This window comes from Hyla sarda, chromosome 4, assembly GCF_029499605.1.
Source record: "Hyla sarda isolate aHylSar1 chromosome 4, aHylSar1.hap1, whole genome shotgun sequence".
Classification (NCBI taxonomy): Eukaryota; Metazoa; Chordata; class Amphibia; order Anura; family Hylidae; genus Hyla; species Hyla sarda.
In genome coordinates, this window is record NC_079192.1 from 306,381,345 (window position 1) to 306,394,910 (window position 13,566).

A 13,566-nucleotide genomic window follows, 5' to 3' on the forward strand; every position below is an offset into this window, starting at 1 on the left:
CTCCTGCCCCAGAATTCCAGGCAAACATTTCTGGGTGTGTGACACCAGCTGAAAAGTGTTAAATCTGACCTTTCAATTTTGCCAGGTTCATAAAGGTAAATCTTACACAGCTAAGTCCTTTTTGTACGTCATGGACAATTCCGACCCCCGCCGCGCACCGGGTTGGGATCGGACCGGGATGCCTGCTGAAATCATTCAGCAGGCATCCCGTGCAAAGGCCCAGGGGGGTCATCAGACCCCCCCATGTCGGCGATCGCGGCAAATCGCAAATGAATTCACACTTGCGATTTGCGCGATTCCGGGTCATTGCGGGTCTATGGTGACCCTGGAATAGAAGGGGAATCGCAGATGTCCGTGACACCCACAACCCCCCTGAAGAGATAGGAGTGAGGTGGCAGGGGTGCCACCCCTCCTATCCCTGCTATTGGTGGTCTAGACGCGACCACCTGTAGCAGATCGGGGCGGGGGGGGGGGGGTTTACATTCGTTTTCCCCGTCCTGCCCACCCACAATAGGGGGGGCAGGATGGGGAAACCCGACTGGGACCGGTGCCGAAGATCCACTTACCGATCTTACCGAGGCTGCGGGCGACGGAGATCGGCGGGCGGCGACATCGTGCGGCTGGATCCTACGAAAGCAGATGAGTTGCCTAGTGACATCTGGAGGGTACAGTCTGAGACCACTATACAGTGGTCTCTAACTGTAGCCCTCCAGATGTTGCAAAACTACAACTCCCAGCATGCCCAGACAGCTGTTTGGGCATGCTGGAATATGTAGTTTTGCAACAGCTGGAGGGCTACAGTTTGAGACCACTATATAGTGGTCCCTAAACTGTAGCCCTCCAGATCTTGCAAAACTACAACTCCTAGCATGCCCAAACAGCTGTTTGCTGTCCGGGCATGCTGGGATTTGTAGTTTTGCAACAGCTGGAGGACCACAGTTTGGAGATCACTTTGCAGTGGTCTCTAAAACTGTAGCCCTCCAGATGTTGCAAAACTGCAAATCCCAGAATGCCCAAACAGCTGTCTCGGCATGCTGGGAGTTGTAGTTGCGTACCTCCAGCTGTTGCATAACTACATCTCCCAGCATGCCCTTTGGTGATCAGTACATGCTGGGAGTTGTAGTTTGGCAACAGCTGGAGGCACACTGGTTGGAAAAAACTGAATTAGATAACAGAACCTAACTAAAGGTTTTCCAACCAGTGTGCCTCCAGCTGTTACAAAACTACAACTCCCAGCATGCACAGTCTGTCACTACATGCTGGGAGTTGTAGTTTTGAAACAGCTGGAGGTTTGCCCCCCCAGGGGAACGTACAGGGTACATTCACACGGGCAGGTTTACAGTAAGTTTCTTGCTTCAAGTTTGGGCTGCAGCAAATTTTTTGCCGCGGCGCAAACTTCTAGCGGGAAACTTACTGTAACCCGCCAGTGTGAATGTACCCTAAAAACACTACACTACACTAACACATAATAAAAAGTAAAACACAACATATGTCCCCCCCAATGTCCCTTACACTGTCCCCCCCAATAAAAATTAAAAATGCATTGTACGGCAGTGTTTCCAAAACGGAGCCTCCAGCTGTTGCAAACCAACAACTCCCAGCATTTCTGGACAGCCACTGACTGTCCAGGCATGCTGGGAGTTTAGCAACAGCTGGAGGCACCCTGTTTGGGAATCACTGGCGTAGAATACCCCTATGTCCACCCCTATGCAATCCCCAATTTAGTCCTCAAATGCGCATGGCGCTCTCACTTCAGAGCCCTGTCGTATTTCAAGGAAACAGGTTATGGCCACATATGGGGTATCTCCGTACTCGGGAGAAATTGCACTACAAATTTTGGGGGGCTTTTTCTCCTTTTACCCCTTATGAAAAGGAAAAGATGGGGGCTACACCAGCTTGTTTGTGTAAAAAAATAAAAATTATACACTAACATGCCGGTGTTGCCCTTTACTTTTTATTTTCACAAGCGTTAAAAGAAAATTTGTAACGCAATTTCTCCTGAGTACAGAAATACCCCATATGTAGGCGTCAAATGCTCTGCGGGCACAAAACAAGGCTCAATTGGTGATTTGCACAGGGGTGGCCGATTTTACAGCGGTTCTGACATAAACGCAAAAAAATAAATACCCACATGTGACCCCATTTTGGAAACTACACCCCTCACGGAATGTAATAAGGGGTACAGTGAGCATTTACGCCCCACAGGTGTCTGACAGATTTTTGGAACAGTGGTACGTGAAAATGAAAAATGTAATTTTTCATTTGCACAGCCCACTGTTCCAAAGATCTGTCAAACGCCAGTGGGGTGTAAATACTCACTGCACCCCTTATTAAATTCTGTGAGGGGTGTAGTTTCCAAAATAGAGTCACATGTGGGGTGGTCCACTGTTCTGGCACCACGGGGGGCGTTGTAAACGCACATGGCCCCTGACTTCCATTCCAAACAATCTTTTTCCCAAAAGCTCAATGGCGCTCCTTCTCTTCTGAGCATTGTAGTGCGCCAGCAGAGCACTTGACGTCCACACATGGGGTATTTCCATACTCATAAGAGATGGGGTTACAAATGTTGGGGGTCATTTTGTCCTATTATCCCTTGTAAAAATCAAAATTTTAGGGAAAACTAGCATTTTAGTGAAAAAAAAAAATCATTTTCACATCCAACTTTAACGAAAATTCGTCAAACACCTGTGGGGTGTTAAGGCTCACTGGACCCCTTGTTACGTGCCTTGAGGGGTGTAGTTTCCAAAATAGTATGCCATGTGTTTTTTTTTTGCAGTTCTGGCACCATAGGGGCTTCCTAAATGTGACATGCCCCCCAAAAATCCTTTCAGAAAAACTCACTCTCCAAAATCCCACTGTCGCTCCTTCCTTTTTGAGCCCTCTACTGCGCCCGCAGAACACTTGACATTCATATATGAGGTATTTTCTTACTCGAGAGAAATTGGGTTACACATTTTAGGAAGATTTCTCTCCTTTTACCCCTTGTAAAAATTCAATAACTGGGTCTACAAGAACATGCGAGTGTACAAAATGAAGATTTTTAATTTTCTCCTTCAATTTGCTGCTATTCCTGTCAAACCTAACCTTTTGAATGGCATTTTGAAAACTTTGAGGGGTGCAGTTTTTATAATGGGGTCATTTGTGGGTTATTTCTAATAAGAAGGCCCTTCAAATCAACTTCAAAACAGAACTGGTCCCTGAAAAATTTCGATTTAGAAAATTTTGTGAAAAATCTGAAAATTGCTGCTATACTTTTGTTACGCCTAGCGCTCCGGGTCCCCGCTCCTCCCCGGAGCGCTCACGGCGTCTTTCTCCCTGCAGCGCCCCGGTCAGTCCCGCTGACCGGGAGCGCTGCACTGTCATGGCCGTCGGGGATGCGATTCGCACAGCGGGACGCGCCCGCTCGCGAATCGCATCCCAGGTCACTTACCCGTCCCGGTCCCCTGCTGTCTTGTGCTGGCGCGCGCGGCTCCGCTCTCTAGGGCGCGCGCGCGCGCCAGCTCTCTGAGACTTAAAGGGCCAGTGCACCAATGATTGGTGCCTGGCCCAATTAGCTTAATTGGCTTCCATCTGCTCCCTGGCTATATCTGATCTCCTCCCTTGCACTCCCTTGTCGGATCTTGTTGCCTTGTGCCAGTGAAAGCGTTTAGTGTGTCCAAAGCCTGTGTACCTGAACTTCTGCTATCCATCCTGACTACGAACCTTGCCGCCTGCCCCCGACCTTCTGCTACGTCTGACCTTGCCTCTGCCTAGTCCTTCTGTCCCACGCCTTCTCAGCAGTCAGCGAGGTTGAGCCGTTGCTAGTGGATACGACCTGGTTGCTACTGCCGCAGCAAGACCATCCCGCTTTGCGGCGGGCTCTGGTGAAAACCAGTAGCCTCTTAGAACCGGTCCACTAGCACGGTCCACGCCAATCCCTCGCTGACACAGCGGATCCACAACCCGTAAGCCGAATCGTGACAACTTTGAAGCCCTCTGATGTCTTCCAAAAGTAAAAACATGTCAACTTTATGATGGAAACATAAAGTAGACATATTGTATATGTGAATCAATATATAAATTATTTGGAATATTCATTTTCCTTATAAGCAGAGAGCTTCAAAGTTAAAACAAATGCGAAATTTTCAATTTTTTCATAACATTTTGGAATTTTTCACCAAGAAATGATGCAAGTATCGACAAAATTTTTACCACTAACATAAAGTAGAATATGTCACAATCTCTGAATCAGAATGAAAGTTAAAAGCATCCCAGAGTTATTAATGTTTAAAGTGACAGTGGTCAGACGTGCAAAAAATGGCCGTGTCCTACAGTGAAAATTGGCTGGGTCCTTAAGGGGTTAAACAAAAAAAAATGTCTTTGTGTAACTGCTACATTATAATTTTTTTGGAGGAAACACAAAATATTTTAATGTAAACAAACATTTGTCACACACTGGTTGGTCAGTGTTTGAATGTTCTACCTTCTTTTATTGTAGCTACTTTCTCTGTCATTTTTTTCTTGGTGTAAGTAACGAACATGATTGCCCCCCAAAATTGGGCCAAAACAAAAAGTCGCAATTGATGAATTTCACACCAAGGCATGATTTCAACTGAAATCACGACTTACAATGCCAAATCAGTGATAATGTTCTAAACTATTTAGCGCAACTGATTGTTGCAAAAAGTAACATATAAAGAAAATTGCGACAAATCAGTCAAAAATACTGTGTAATATCCTTCATACATACCCCCCATTGGCACTACATTGGCAAAATAGGTGCAATAATATTATATTATTTAACAGACAAAAGTTGAATATGAACAGTATAGAAGGTGCCAAATAGTTTTTTTTATTATTATGTATTTATTTATTTATTTTGCAGTATTTTGCAATATAGCTGAACAACCCTTTTTTGTACTGTATTCTTTCACATTTTTATCGGAAGTGAATAAGAGACAGATGTTCGGTGATTCAACACATCTGCAATGTTACTTAACTTTTAATATAGATTCACTATATGGGGGCATTTATCAAAACTTGTGCAGAGGATAGGTTGACCAGTTGCCCATAGCAACCAATGAGATCGCTTCTTTCATTTTTTCAGAGGCCTTGTTAAAAATGAAAGAAGTGATCTGATTGGTTGCTATGGGCAACTGCACCACTCTTCCTCTCCAGAGGTTTTGATAAATCTTCTCCATGGTTTTCAAAAGTGGTGAGATCTTCTATGTCACCCAGCAAAGCATACATGGAGAGACACTGAGCTTCATGATGTATAGGTTTTTTTTTTTATTAAAAAGTGTATCAAATGCAAAAAGACCACACACACCTGATAAGCAATCTGTTCATAAGATAGATGCTCAGACCCACTTGTTTGCCAGTTTTAAACCCAGTTCACACTAGATGAGCAAAAGATTGTGGTGACTCAGTTCACACTAGGTGAGCAGGTATTTATGTTCGTCTTCACTTGACATCCATTCTCATAGCATGCCACATCCAAGTGTCTAGTCCAGCACTACTCAACTAGCGGACCGCGGTCCAGATGCAGACCTTCCGGACTGCCAGCTCTATCCACATTCATTTCTATCGTTGTCCTTGAAGTGGTACTCTGGTGGAAATCTTTTTTTTTTTTTTTTTTAAATCAACTGGTGCCAGAAAGTTAAACAAATTTGTAACTTTACTTCTATTAAAAATTCTTAATCCTTCCAGTACTTATTAGCGGCTGTATACTACAAGAAATTATTTTCTTTTGGGATTTCTTTTCTGTCATGAGCACAGTGCTCTCTGCTGACATCTCTGTCCATTTTAGGAACTGTCCAGAGCAGCATATATTTGCTATGGGGATTTTCTCCTGCTCTGGACAGTTCCTGACATGGACAGAGATGTCAGCAGAGAGAACTGTGGTCGTGACAGAAAAGAAATCAAAAAAGAAAAACTTTCTGCTCTGATCCATAAACATGAATGGAGGGGGCGTGGCGTGACCGTGACGTCATGTGCCTGTCTCGGCAGCAGCTCCCGTTACAGAATGCCGGGGGCTGCACCGAGATTGCGGTGGTCCTCATACATCTTATCCCTACAGTGGGGAAAAAAGTATTTAGTCAGCCACCAATTGTGCAAGTTCTCCCACTTAAAAAGATGAGAGAGGCCTGTCAATTTCATCATAGGTATACCTCAATTATGAGAGACATAATGAGAAAAAAAAATCCATGAAATCACATTGTCTGATATTTAAATAATTTATTTGCATATTTATGGTGGAAAATAAGTATTTGGTCACCTACAAACGAGCAAGATTTCTGGCTCTCACAGACCTGTAACTTCTTCTTTAAGAGTCTCCTCTGTCCTCCATTCGTTACCTGTATTAATGGCACCTGTTTGAACTTGTTATCAGTATAAAAGACACCTGTCCACAACCTCAAACAGTTACACTCCAAACTCCACTATGGCCAAGACCAAAGAGCTGTCGAAGGACACCAGAAACAAAATTGTAGACCTGCACCAGGCTGAGAAGACTAAATCTGCAACAGGCAAGCAGCTTGGTGTGAAGAAATCAACTGCAGGAGCAATTATTAGAAAATGGAAGACATACAAGACCACTAATAATCTCCCTCGATCTGGGGCTCCACACAAGATCTTACCCCATGATGTCAAAATGATCACAAGAACGGTGAGCAAAAGTCCCAGAACCACAAGAGGGGACCTAGTGAATGACCTGCAGAGAGCTGGGACCAAAGTAACAAAGGCTACCATCAGTAACAAACTATGCCACCAGGGACTCAAATCATGCAGTGCCAGACGTGTCCCCTTGCTTAAGCCAGTACATGTCTGGGCCCATCTGAAGTTTGCTAGTTAGCAGTTGGATGATCCAGAAGAGGATTGGGAGAATGTCATATGGTCAGATGAAACCAAAGTAGAACTTTTTGGTAAAAACTCAACTCGTTGTGTCTGGAGAAGAAAGAATGCTGAGTTGCATCCAAAGAACACCATACCTAGTATGAAGCATGAGGGTGGAAACATCATGCTTTGGGGCTGTTTTTCTGCTAAGGGACCAGGACGACTGATCCGTGTAAAGGAAAGAACGAATGGGGCCATGTATCTTGAGATTTTGAGTGAAAACCTCCTTCCATCAGCAAGGGCATTGAAGATGAAACGTGGCTGGGTCTTTCAGCATGACAATGATCCCAAACACACCGCCTGGGCAACGAAGGAGTGGCTTCGTAAAAAGCATTTCAATGTCCTAGAGTGGCTTAGCCAGTCTCCAGATCTCAACCCCATAGAAAACCTTTGGAGTTGAAAGTCCGTGTTGCCTACTACAGCCCCAAAACATCACTGCACTAGAGGAGATCTGCATGGAGGAATGAGTCAAAATACCAGCAACAGTGTGTGAAAACCTTGTGAAGACTTACAGAAAATGTTTGACCTCTGTCATTGCCAACAAAGGATATATAACAAAGTACTCAGATGAACTTTTGTTATTGAACAAATACTTTTCCACCATACCTTGCAAATAACTTCTTTAAAAATCAGAAAATGTGATTTTATGGATTTTTTTTTCTCATTATGTCTCTAATAGTTGAGGTATAGCTATGATGAAAATGACAGTGGGAGAACTTGCACAATTGGTGGATGACTAAATACTACCCCCCCCCCCATATCCTTTGGATAGGGGATAAGATGTATAAACCTGGAATACCCCTTTTAGCCAGTGGGATCTGTTAGGACCCTGTGAAGTCAGTTCTGCTGAAACCCGTTCAAGGTCTGTGCAGTGCAAAAAAAAAGGAGCCAAACAGACCCTGAAGGGGTTGGAGCCCAACAGCAGTGTGAACCCAGCCTAAGCAATGCATATATAAGGCTTTTTAGAATATTGTAAATCTATATCTTACACACACCAGAACATGTGTGTTGTATGTTTAGGGAACATCTTCACACAATCCTTCCTGACTTTCCTGCATCTCCCCAGGAACAGGAACCTCAGGGACAATCCTACAATCCCGACATGACTCTCATGAGTGTTTTCTTCATAGATGTCAGTTTCCTGTACAATTGTTCTCCTGCATAAATAAAGCCATTAGCTAATTTTCCTCCCACAATCTGTTGAGTCCTTGTCTGTGGGAAGAGGCTGCTTAGAGTCTCTGGACTGCATTGATTCCATGTGCACTTGCGTTTGCTCCTGCGGTGTGTTCAGGAATTTTTTCTGCATCGCTTTCTTATTCTCAAGATTTCCCCGCAGCTCTCTATGCTTTTTTTTAATTCTCTTATGTAATTCTATTCTTTCAGCCATGCTTTTTCACTGACGTATTCCTACAGTAAACAAGGCTCACCTTTTCTCAACATAGATATCTCCATGGATACTGACAACCCCCCCCCCCCCCCCATGTACTTGAAATACCAGCACTGAATAGATGGGAATTGGGACAGATATAGATGTGCAGGCTGATAAGAGAATGACAATGATTCTCAAGAACATACTTTCTGCTGCAAAGCTTAACCCTTCTTCTGACACATTCCATATACCTAACAAAGGCACTGAACTGCTTTTTTCCGGGTATGTCTGTAATGGGGATATTTCCTTACTGCTACTGTGTATCGACAGTAAAGGATTCTATGTAATGTTTGCCACAATCTTCAGTGTCCTCTGCAGGTAGAGGATCCGTGGACAGCACCAACTCAGGATTCCTGGCCGACTGGACCCACTGGCAAAGCTACAGTCCTCACAGGCAAGAAGGATGTCCCGATGTGGAAACAATGGCATCAGGCAAGTAAATATCTGTGTTTGTATATTCATATTAGTGAATGGGTGCAGTGTCAGTATGGACATTCTGATTGTATTTTATGTTACTTCATGATGCAAAGTCAGCTACATTCATGATCCATTATTATAACATTTATTACAGTACCGTTATTAGTGTCTCTATCTTCTGTGGCACTGAATGTTTTAAAAGAAGAGTTTGTTGGAACCACATTTGCCTATATGTAGCGTAAATAATCTATATACACATACGTATTCCTGTTACGGTTTTAGTGTGTACTGTAAACATTTGGAGTCAAAGCTTTGCCCAGGTGAACTTACAATATACACATTACTTTTAATTGGTTTAAAATATAATTCCACTTAAATTCTTTTCTGAAAAAATTAATAAATATATCTATATATATGCAGTTTACTCTGGATATCCCTACTTTAGTATGTCAGGCTCACATAAGTATAGAAAGTGAAGAGCAATGTTGTATTAAGGCTCCCATACCCAGTACATAAAAGATGGCTGAATGCGCCAATTATCGTGAGAACAGCTGACTATCTTATGCGTATGTGTGCCTTGTGACAAGCACCTGACAGATGTGTGTTGGAGAAAGGAAGATCCCGCACAGTGAATTTCAGTGCCCTACTCTTTTACTTTCCCTGGAGAAAAGCTGCCACCAGAGGTAGTTATCTCCCCATTGAAAATATATGCACACTTGCCCAGGGCAGAAAGGGTTGTTAGGGGTTAATGAGCCTTTAGTTAACAATTCTAAAGGTGTATGGACTACTTTAGTCTGGAAAAGACTAGGGGAGGGAGTCGAATGTTTCAGTTGAAAGCGGAGCTAGACTTTTACTGTATGTAAAGGGGTTTTCTAGCTACTTAAAATCTGTTATAAACTAATAAAACAAGCAGTACTGACTTATCTAGTCCCCTTCTACTCCAATTCCAATGTTGCTGTTTCCAAGTGGTCTCAACTTCCTGATCTTTCTGAACATGGAGGTGTGACCCAACACCTCAAAAAAAAAAAAAAAAAAAAAAAATTCCCATGGTCCTGACCTGTTGCCCCATTCAGAGAGCCATAACTTTTTATTTTTCTGTCAAAGTACTTATAAGGTCATGTTTTTTTTTTTTTTTTTGCACAATGAGCTGTAATTTTCAGCTGTACAATTTCGAGAGCACATATAACTTTTTGATTAACTTTTACTTACTCTATGGGAAATGTATGAAACCTGCAGCAATGGCACACAACATTTTGAGTTTTTGCACCATTTACAGTAAGACTTAACTAACCTGTTACCGTCTATGGGTCAGTTGATTAAAAAAAAGGCCAAAATTCCAATGTTTTGGTATATCACTGCATTCCAAGAACTATAACTTTTTTTTATTTTATTTGTTTTATTTTTACATTGAAGTAGCCGTATGAGGGCTTGTTTTTTGTAGGACAAATCATAGTTTTTATAGGGCCTTATTGAGATAGATGTAGATTAATGATTAATTAGTGTTGGTTTTTATTTGATTCATTTTGGAATGAATCATAATTTATCCAATGGCTGCGTATCAGGAGCAATATTCCCCTGGCAGTAAATGTGCCCATATCACTGGGCAGTAAATGTGCCCGTATCATAAGCTGTGTTTCCCATCTGAATGAGGGATATTTCTCCAGAATTAGCATAGATTTCAAGAAGCCCTATTCAGATGAATGGGGCAGTTGCATAAATGTCTGCAGCAGTTCGGACACACACACTGTCACTACAACTTACACATATTCTTCATGTGTTGCTCTGTGAAACAATGAAATACAACTAACTATACCTTGATTTTATCCTCACTTAATACACTAAAAATAACATTTAGATTGTAGACAAGTAAAATATTCAGGCCAGGCACCTGCTTACAAATTAATCTCTGGTTCTGTTACCATGTTATCATGAAATATTCCAAGGATGGTTATTAATATGCAATGCTTTATTCTTCTTTCAAGCATGCATGATGTAGTTACCAGGTAAGCATGTGTCAAGTATAAAATGTAAAAAAAAATAATTGTTGTTAACATGTGCAGGGCTCCGACCAATAAGGACTATGAGGATATGTTTGGCTTAATACGTCCTCCTATGTATAGAATAATACAAGGACATTTTAATGCACATATAACTGGAGTTAGGTTTTAATGTATCTTTATCTACGATACATTTTATGTTTTTATGTAGCATAGATGCAGCTATCTGCTATAGTCAAGTGTAATATACTGTACGGCTCTACATATCTTGTATATGATACAAACTACTAGCCTCATAATTCATGCTTAACTTAAAAAGAAGTATTATAAAAATGGCCTACATACTGGCATAATTCCTTCAAGGGGTTATCCAGAGAATATATTTTATGGTTCAAACTTGTAAAAGAAACAAAAAAGTATTTATGTGCCACCAATCATTCACTGGTGCTATTCCAATGGTTCCGACTTCTTGCTTTCCTCTCAAAACACTGGACTAATAGATATACCAAACCTGTCCTCCAAAATCCTGTCCTCCAAACCTGTCTGCCAACAGGTCTAACCTTGAGGATTATTTTCCTTGCAATGGGTTTGGGGAGCACTTTTCTAAAGCATGATATACTCTATCACTGTCCTATCACTGTCCACCTGTTGCATAAAAAAATACTCTTGATACTTCATGGTACCAGACAATGAGAACACTCATACAGTAATTTGGAGGAGACAGACTAGATGTGATTAAAAAATTGACCCTAAACCAGCAGTTAATCTATTGTCATCTGTCACGCCCCCTCCCATAGGTTTGCATTGAGGGGGCGGAGCATTACATCACACAGGGCGGAGCCGTGACGTCACAACGCTCCGTCCCCGTGATCGCCAGTAATCAGACCCGGAGCAAGCATGCTCCGGGGACTAATTCTAACTGGTGCTGCGTGCAAGATCACGGGGGTCCCCAGCAGCGGGACCCCTGCGATTAGGCATCTTATCCCCTACCCTTTGGATAGGAGATCAGATGTCTTAGCGCTGGAGTACCCCTTTAATATATCCCAAAATGTAGGATTCAAATGTGAAGCAGTACCCTGATGTCATCAGGAATTCCAAACTATTGCTTTGCACCAGTGGCAATATGAGGAAAACAGTAACCTTAAAGTGTGTATACTTGGGTACCCAATGTCTCTGCTGGCAGTGAAGAAGTGGGTTTTAAAAAATATTGTCATCTTATAATACACCCCTACAAGTCAAGCAAAATGTTGCTTTACTAAGTGGAACATCACAGAAACTTTTTGTTTGTTATCTTTGACCCCAACAGACGGTGCTAATCCCAAGTCACAATGTTAAAATAGTTTCCGTTTATTTTTCTTGAGATGACGTTCAAACTGTCAAAAGCTAGCACCATGTAAGCAGTCAGAACAAGAGACGGAACAGGTTGTTTCCAGGATTGTTTGTATTCTGCATAAAGTAAACGGATCTGTAGATGAAGTGTAAATAGTTTTTGCTTGAATGATTGGTCTTTACAATAATCGGATCTATTATAAGGAGAAAATGAGTTCTTAGTGGTCTATTTAGGTTCTGCACCCCATGATTATCTACATTTAGCTGAAATCAATGGACAGAATTGAGGATAAGTAGTTGATCACGGGGGGGGGGGGGGGGGGGTACAACCGCTGGGATTCCTGTGATCTCTGGGAGGGGACCCTGGTTATCTAAGAGAGGAGCATGTGTCATATACCGGTAGAAGGCACCCCCTCCATTCATTTCTATGAGAGTGCCGATGATGCCCGAATGCTATACTCGGGACTTTTTGGCGATCCCATAGAAATGAATGGAGCACGTGCCGCCTGCAGCATGCTCTTCTCACTAAGCGCTGGGCCCCATCCCAGTGATCAGGGGGGTCCCAGCACTCGGACCCCCACGATCAGCTACTATGGATAGGGGATACATTTATTTTTGACAGATTTCACCTTTAACAGTAGAAAAAACAGGGAACTAGGAAATGTCTGGCTACAGATTCACTTTAAGTTGGCAGATCTGTAAACTATTCCATAAGTTACCGATGCAAACCTGCCATGTATTTTAACTTTTTATCATATTTGTAAAGAACATCACTAGTTTACAGTAAAGATGAGATAAAAAATGCACATACAATGAAATGCAATTGTTACTTCATATAAAAGTTGAAAAACCTACAATGCATATAATCTTTAATAGAGCCACAGTTATTATACTTAAAGGGGTACTACGGCGCTAAGACATCTTATCCCCTATCCAAAGGATAGGGGATAAGATGTCTGATCGTGGGGGTCCCGCCGCTGGGGACCCCCGTGATCTTGCACGCAGCACCCCGTTAGAATCAGTCCCCGGAGCGTGCTCGTTTGGGGTCTGATTACTGGCGATCACTGGGACGGAGCGTTGTGACGTCACGGCCCCGCCCCTGCGGGGGCAGGGCCGTGATGTCACAATGCTCCGGCCCCGTGATTGCCAGTAATCAGACCCGGAGTAAACATGCTCTGGGGACTGATTGTAACGGGGTGTTGCGTGAAAGATCATGGGGGTCCCCAGCAGCGGGACCCCTGCAATCGGGGATAAGATGTCTTAGCGCCGGAGTACCCCTTTAAAGACAATCTGTTACCACTTTCAAGCTGGCCGAACAAAGAGCATGAGTCACTAGGGCAGTTGCTGGCAGCTTCTCCCTGTCCCACAAGCCTTGATTGATAGACCTCTTTCTATATCCAAAGAATCAGTCAAGGTTAGTGGGGCAGGCAGAAGCTATGGGGGCTGTGTCATGTTTAGGCAGCATGAAAGTGATAATGGGTTCTCTCTAATTCGAAACACTGTTATATTTTGTAAAATTAA

At 42.8% G+C, this 13,566-nt stretch overlaps 1 protein-coding gene across 13 annotated transcripts in view; it reads left to right on the forward strand.

Moving 5' to 3' along the window:
• The window catches only part of SH3TC2 (SH3 domain and tetratricopeptide repeats 2), a 211,493-nt gene that overhangs the window by 120,072 nt on the left and 77,855 nt on the right, over positions 1–13,566 (forward strand). For 8 of the 13 annotated variants that reach the window (XM_056574764.1, XM_056574766.1, XM_056574765.1 and 5 more), the window contains one exon: positions 8,609–8,734. In XM_056574764.1, coding sequence (XP_056430739.1) covers positions 8,609–8,734 — 126 coding nt within the window. The other 5 variants (XM_056574772.1, XM_056574775.1, XM_056574774.1 and 2 more) reach the window with 4 other exon arrangements.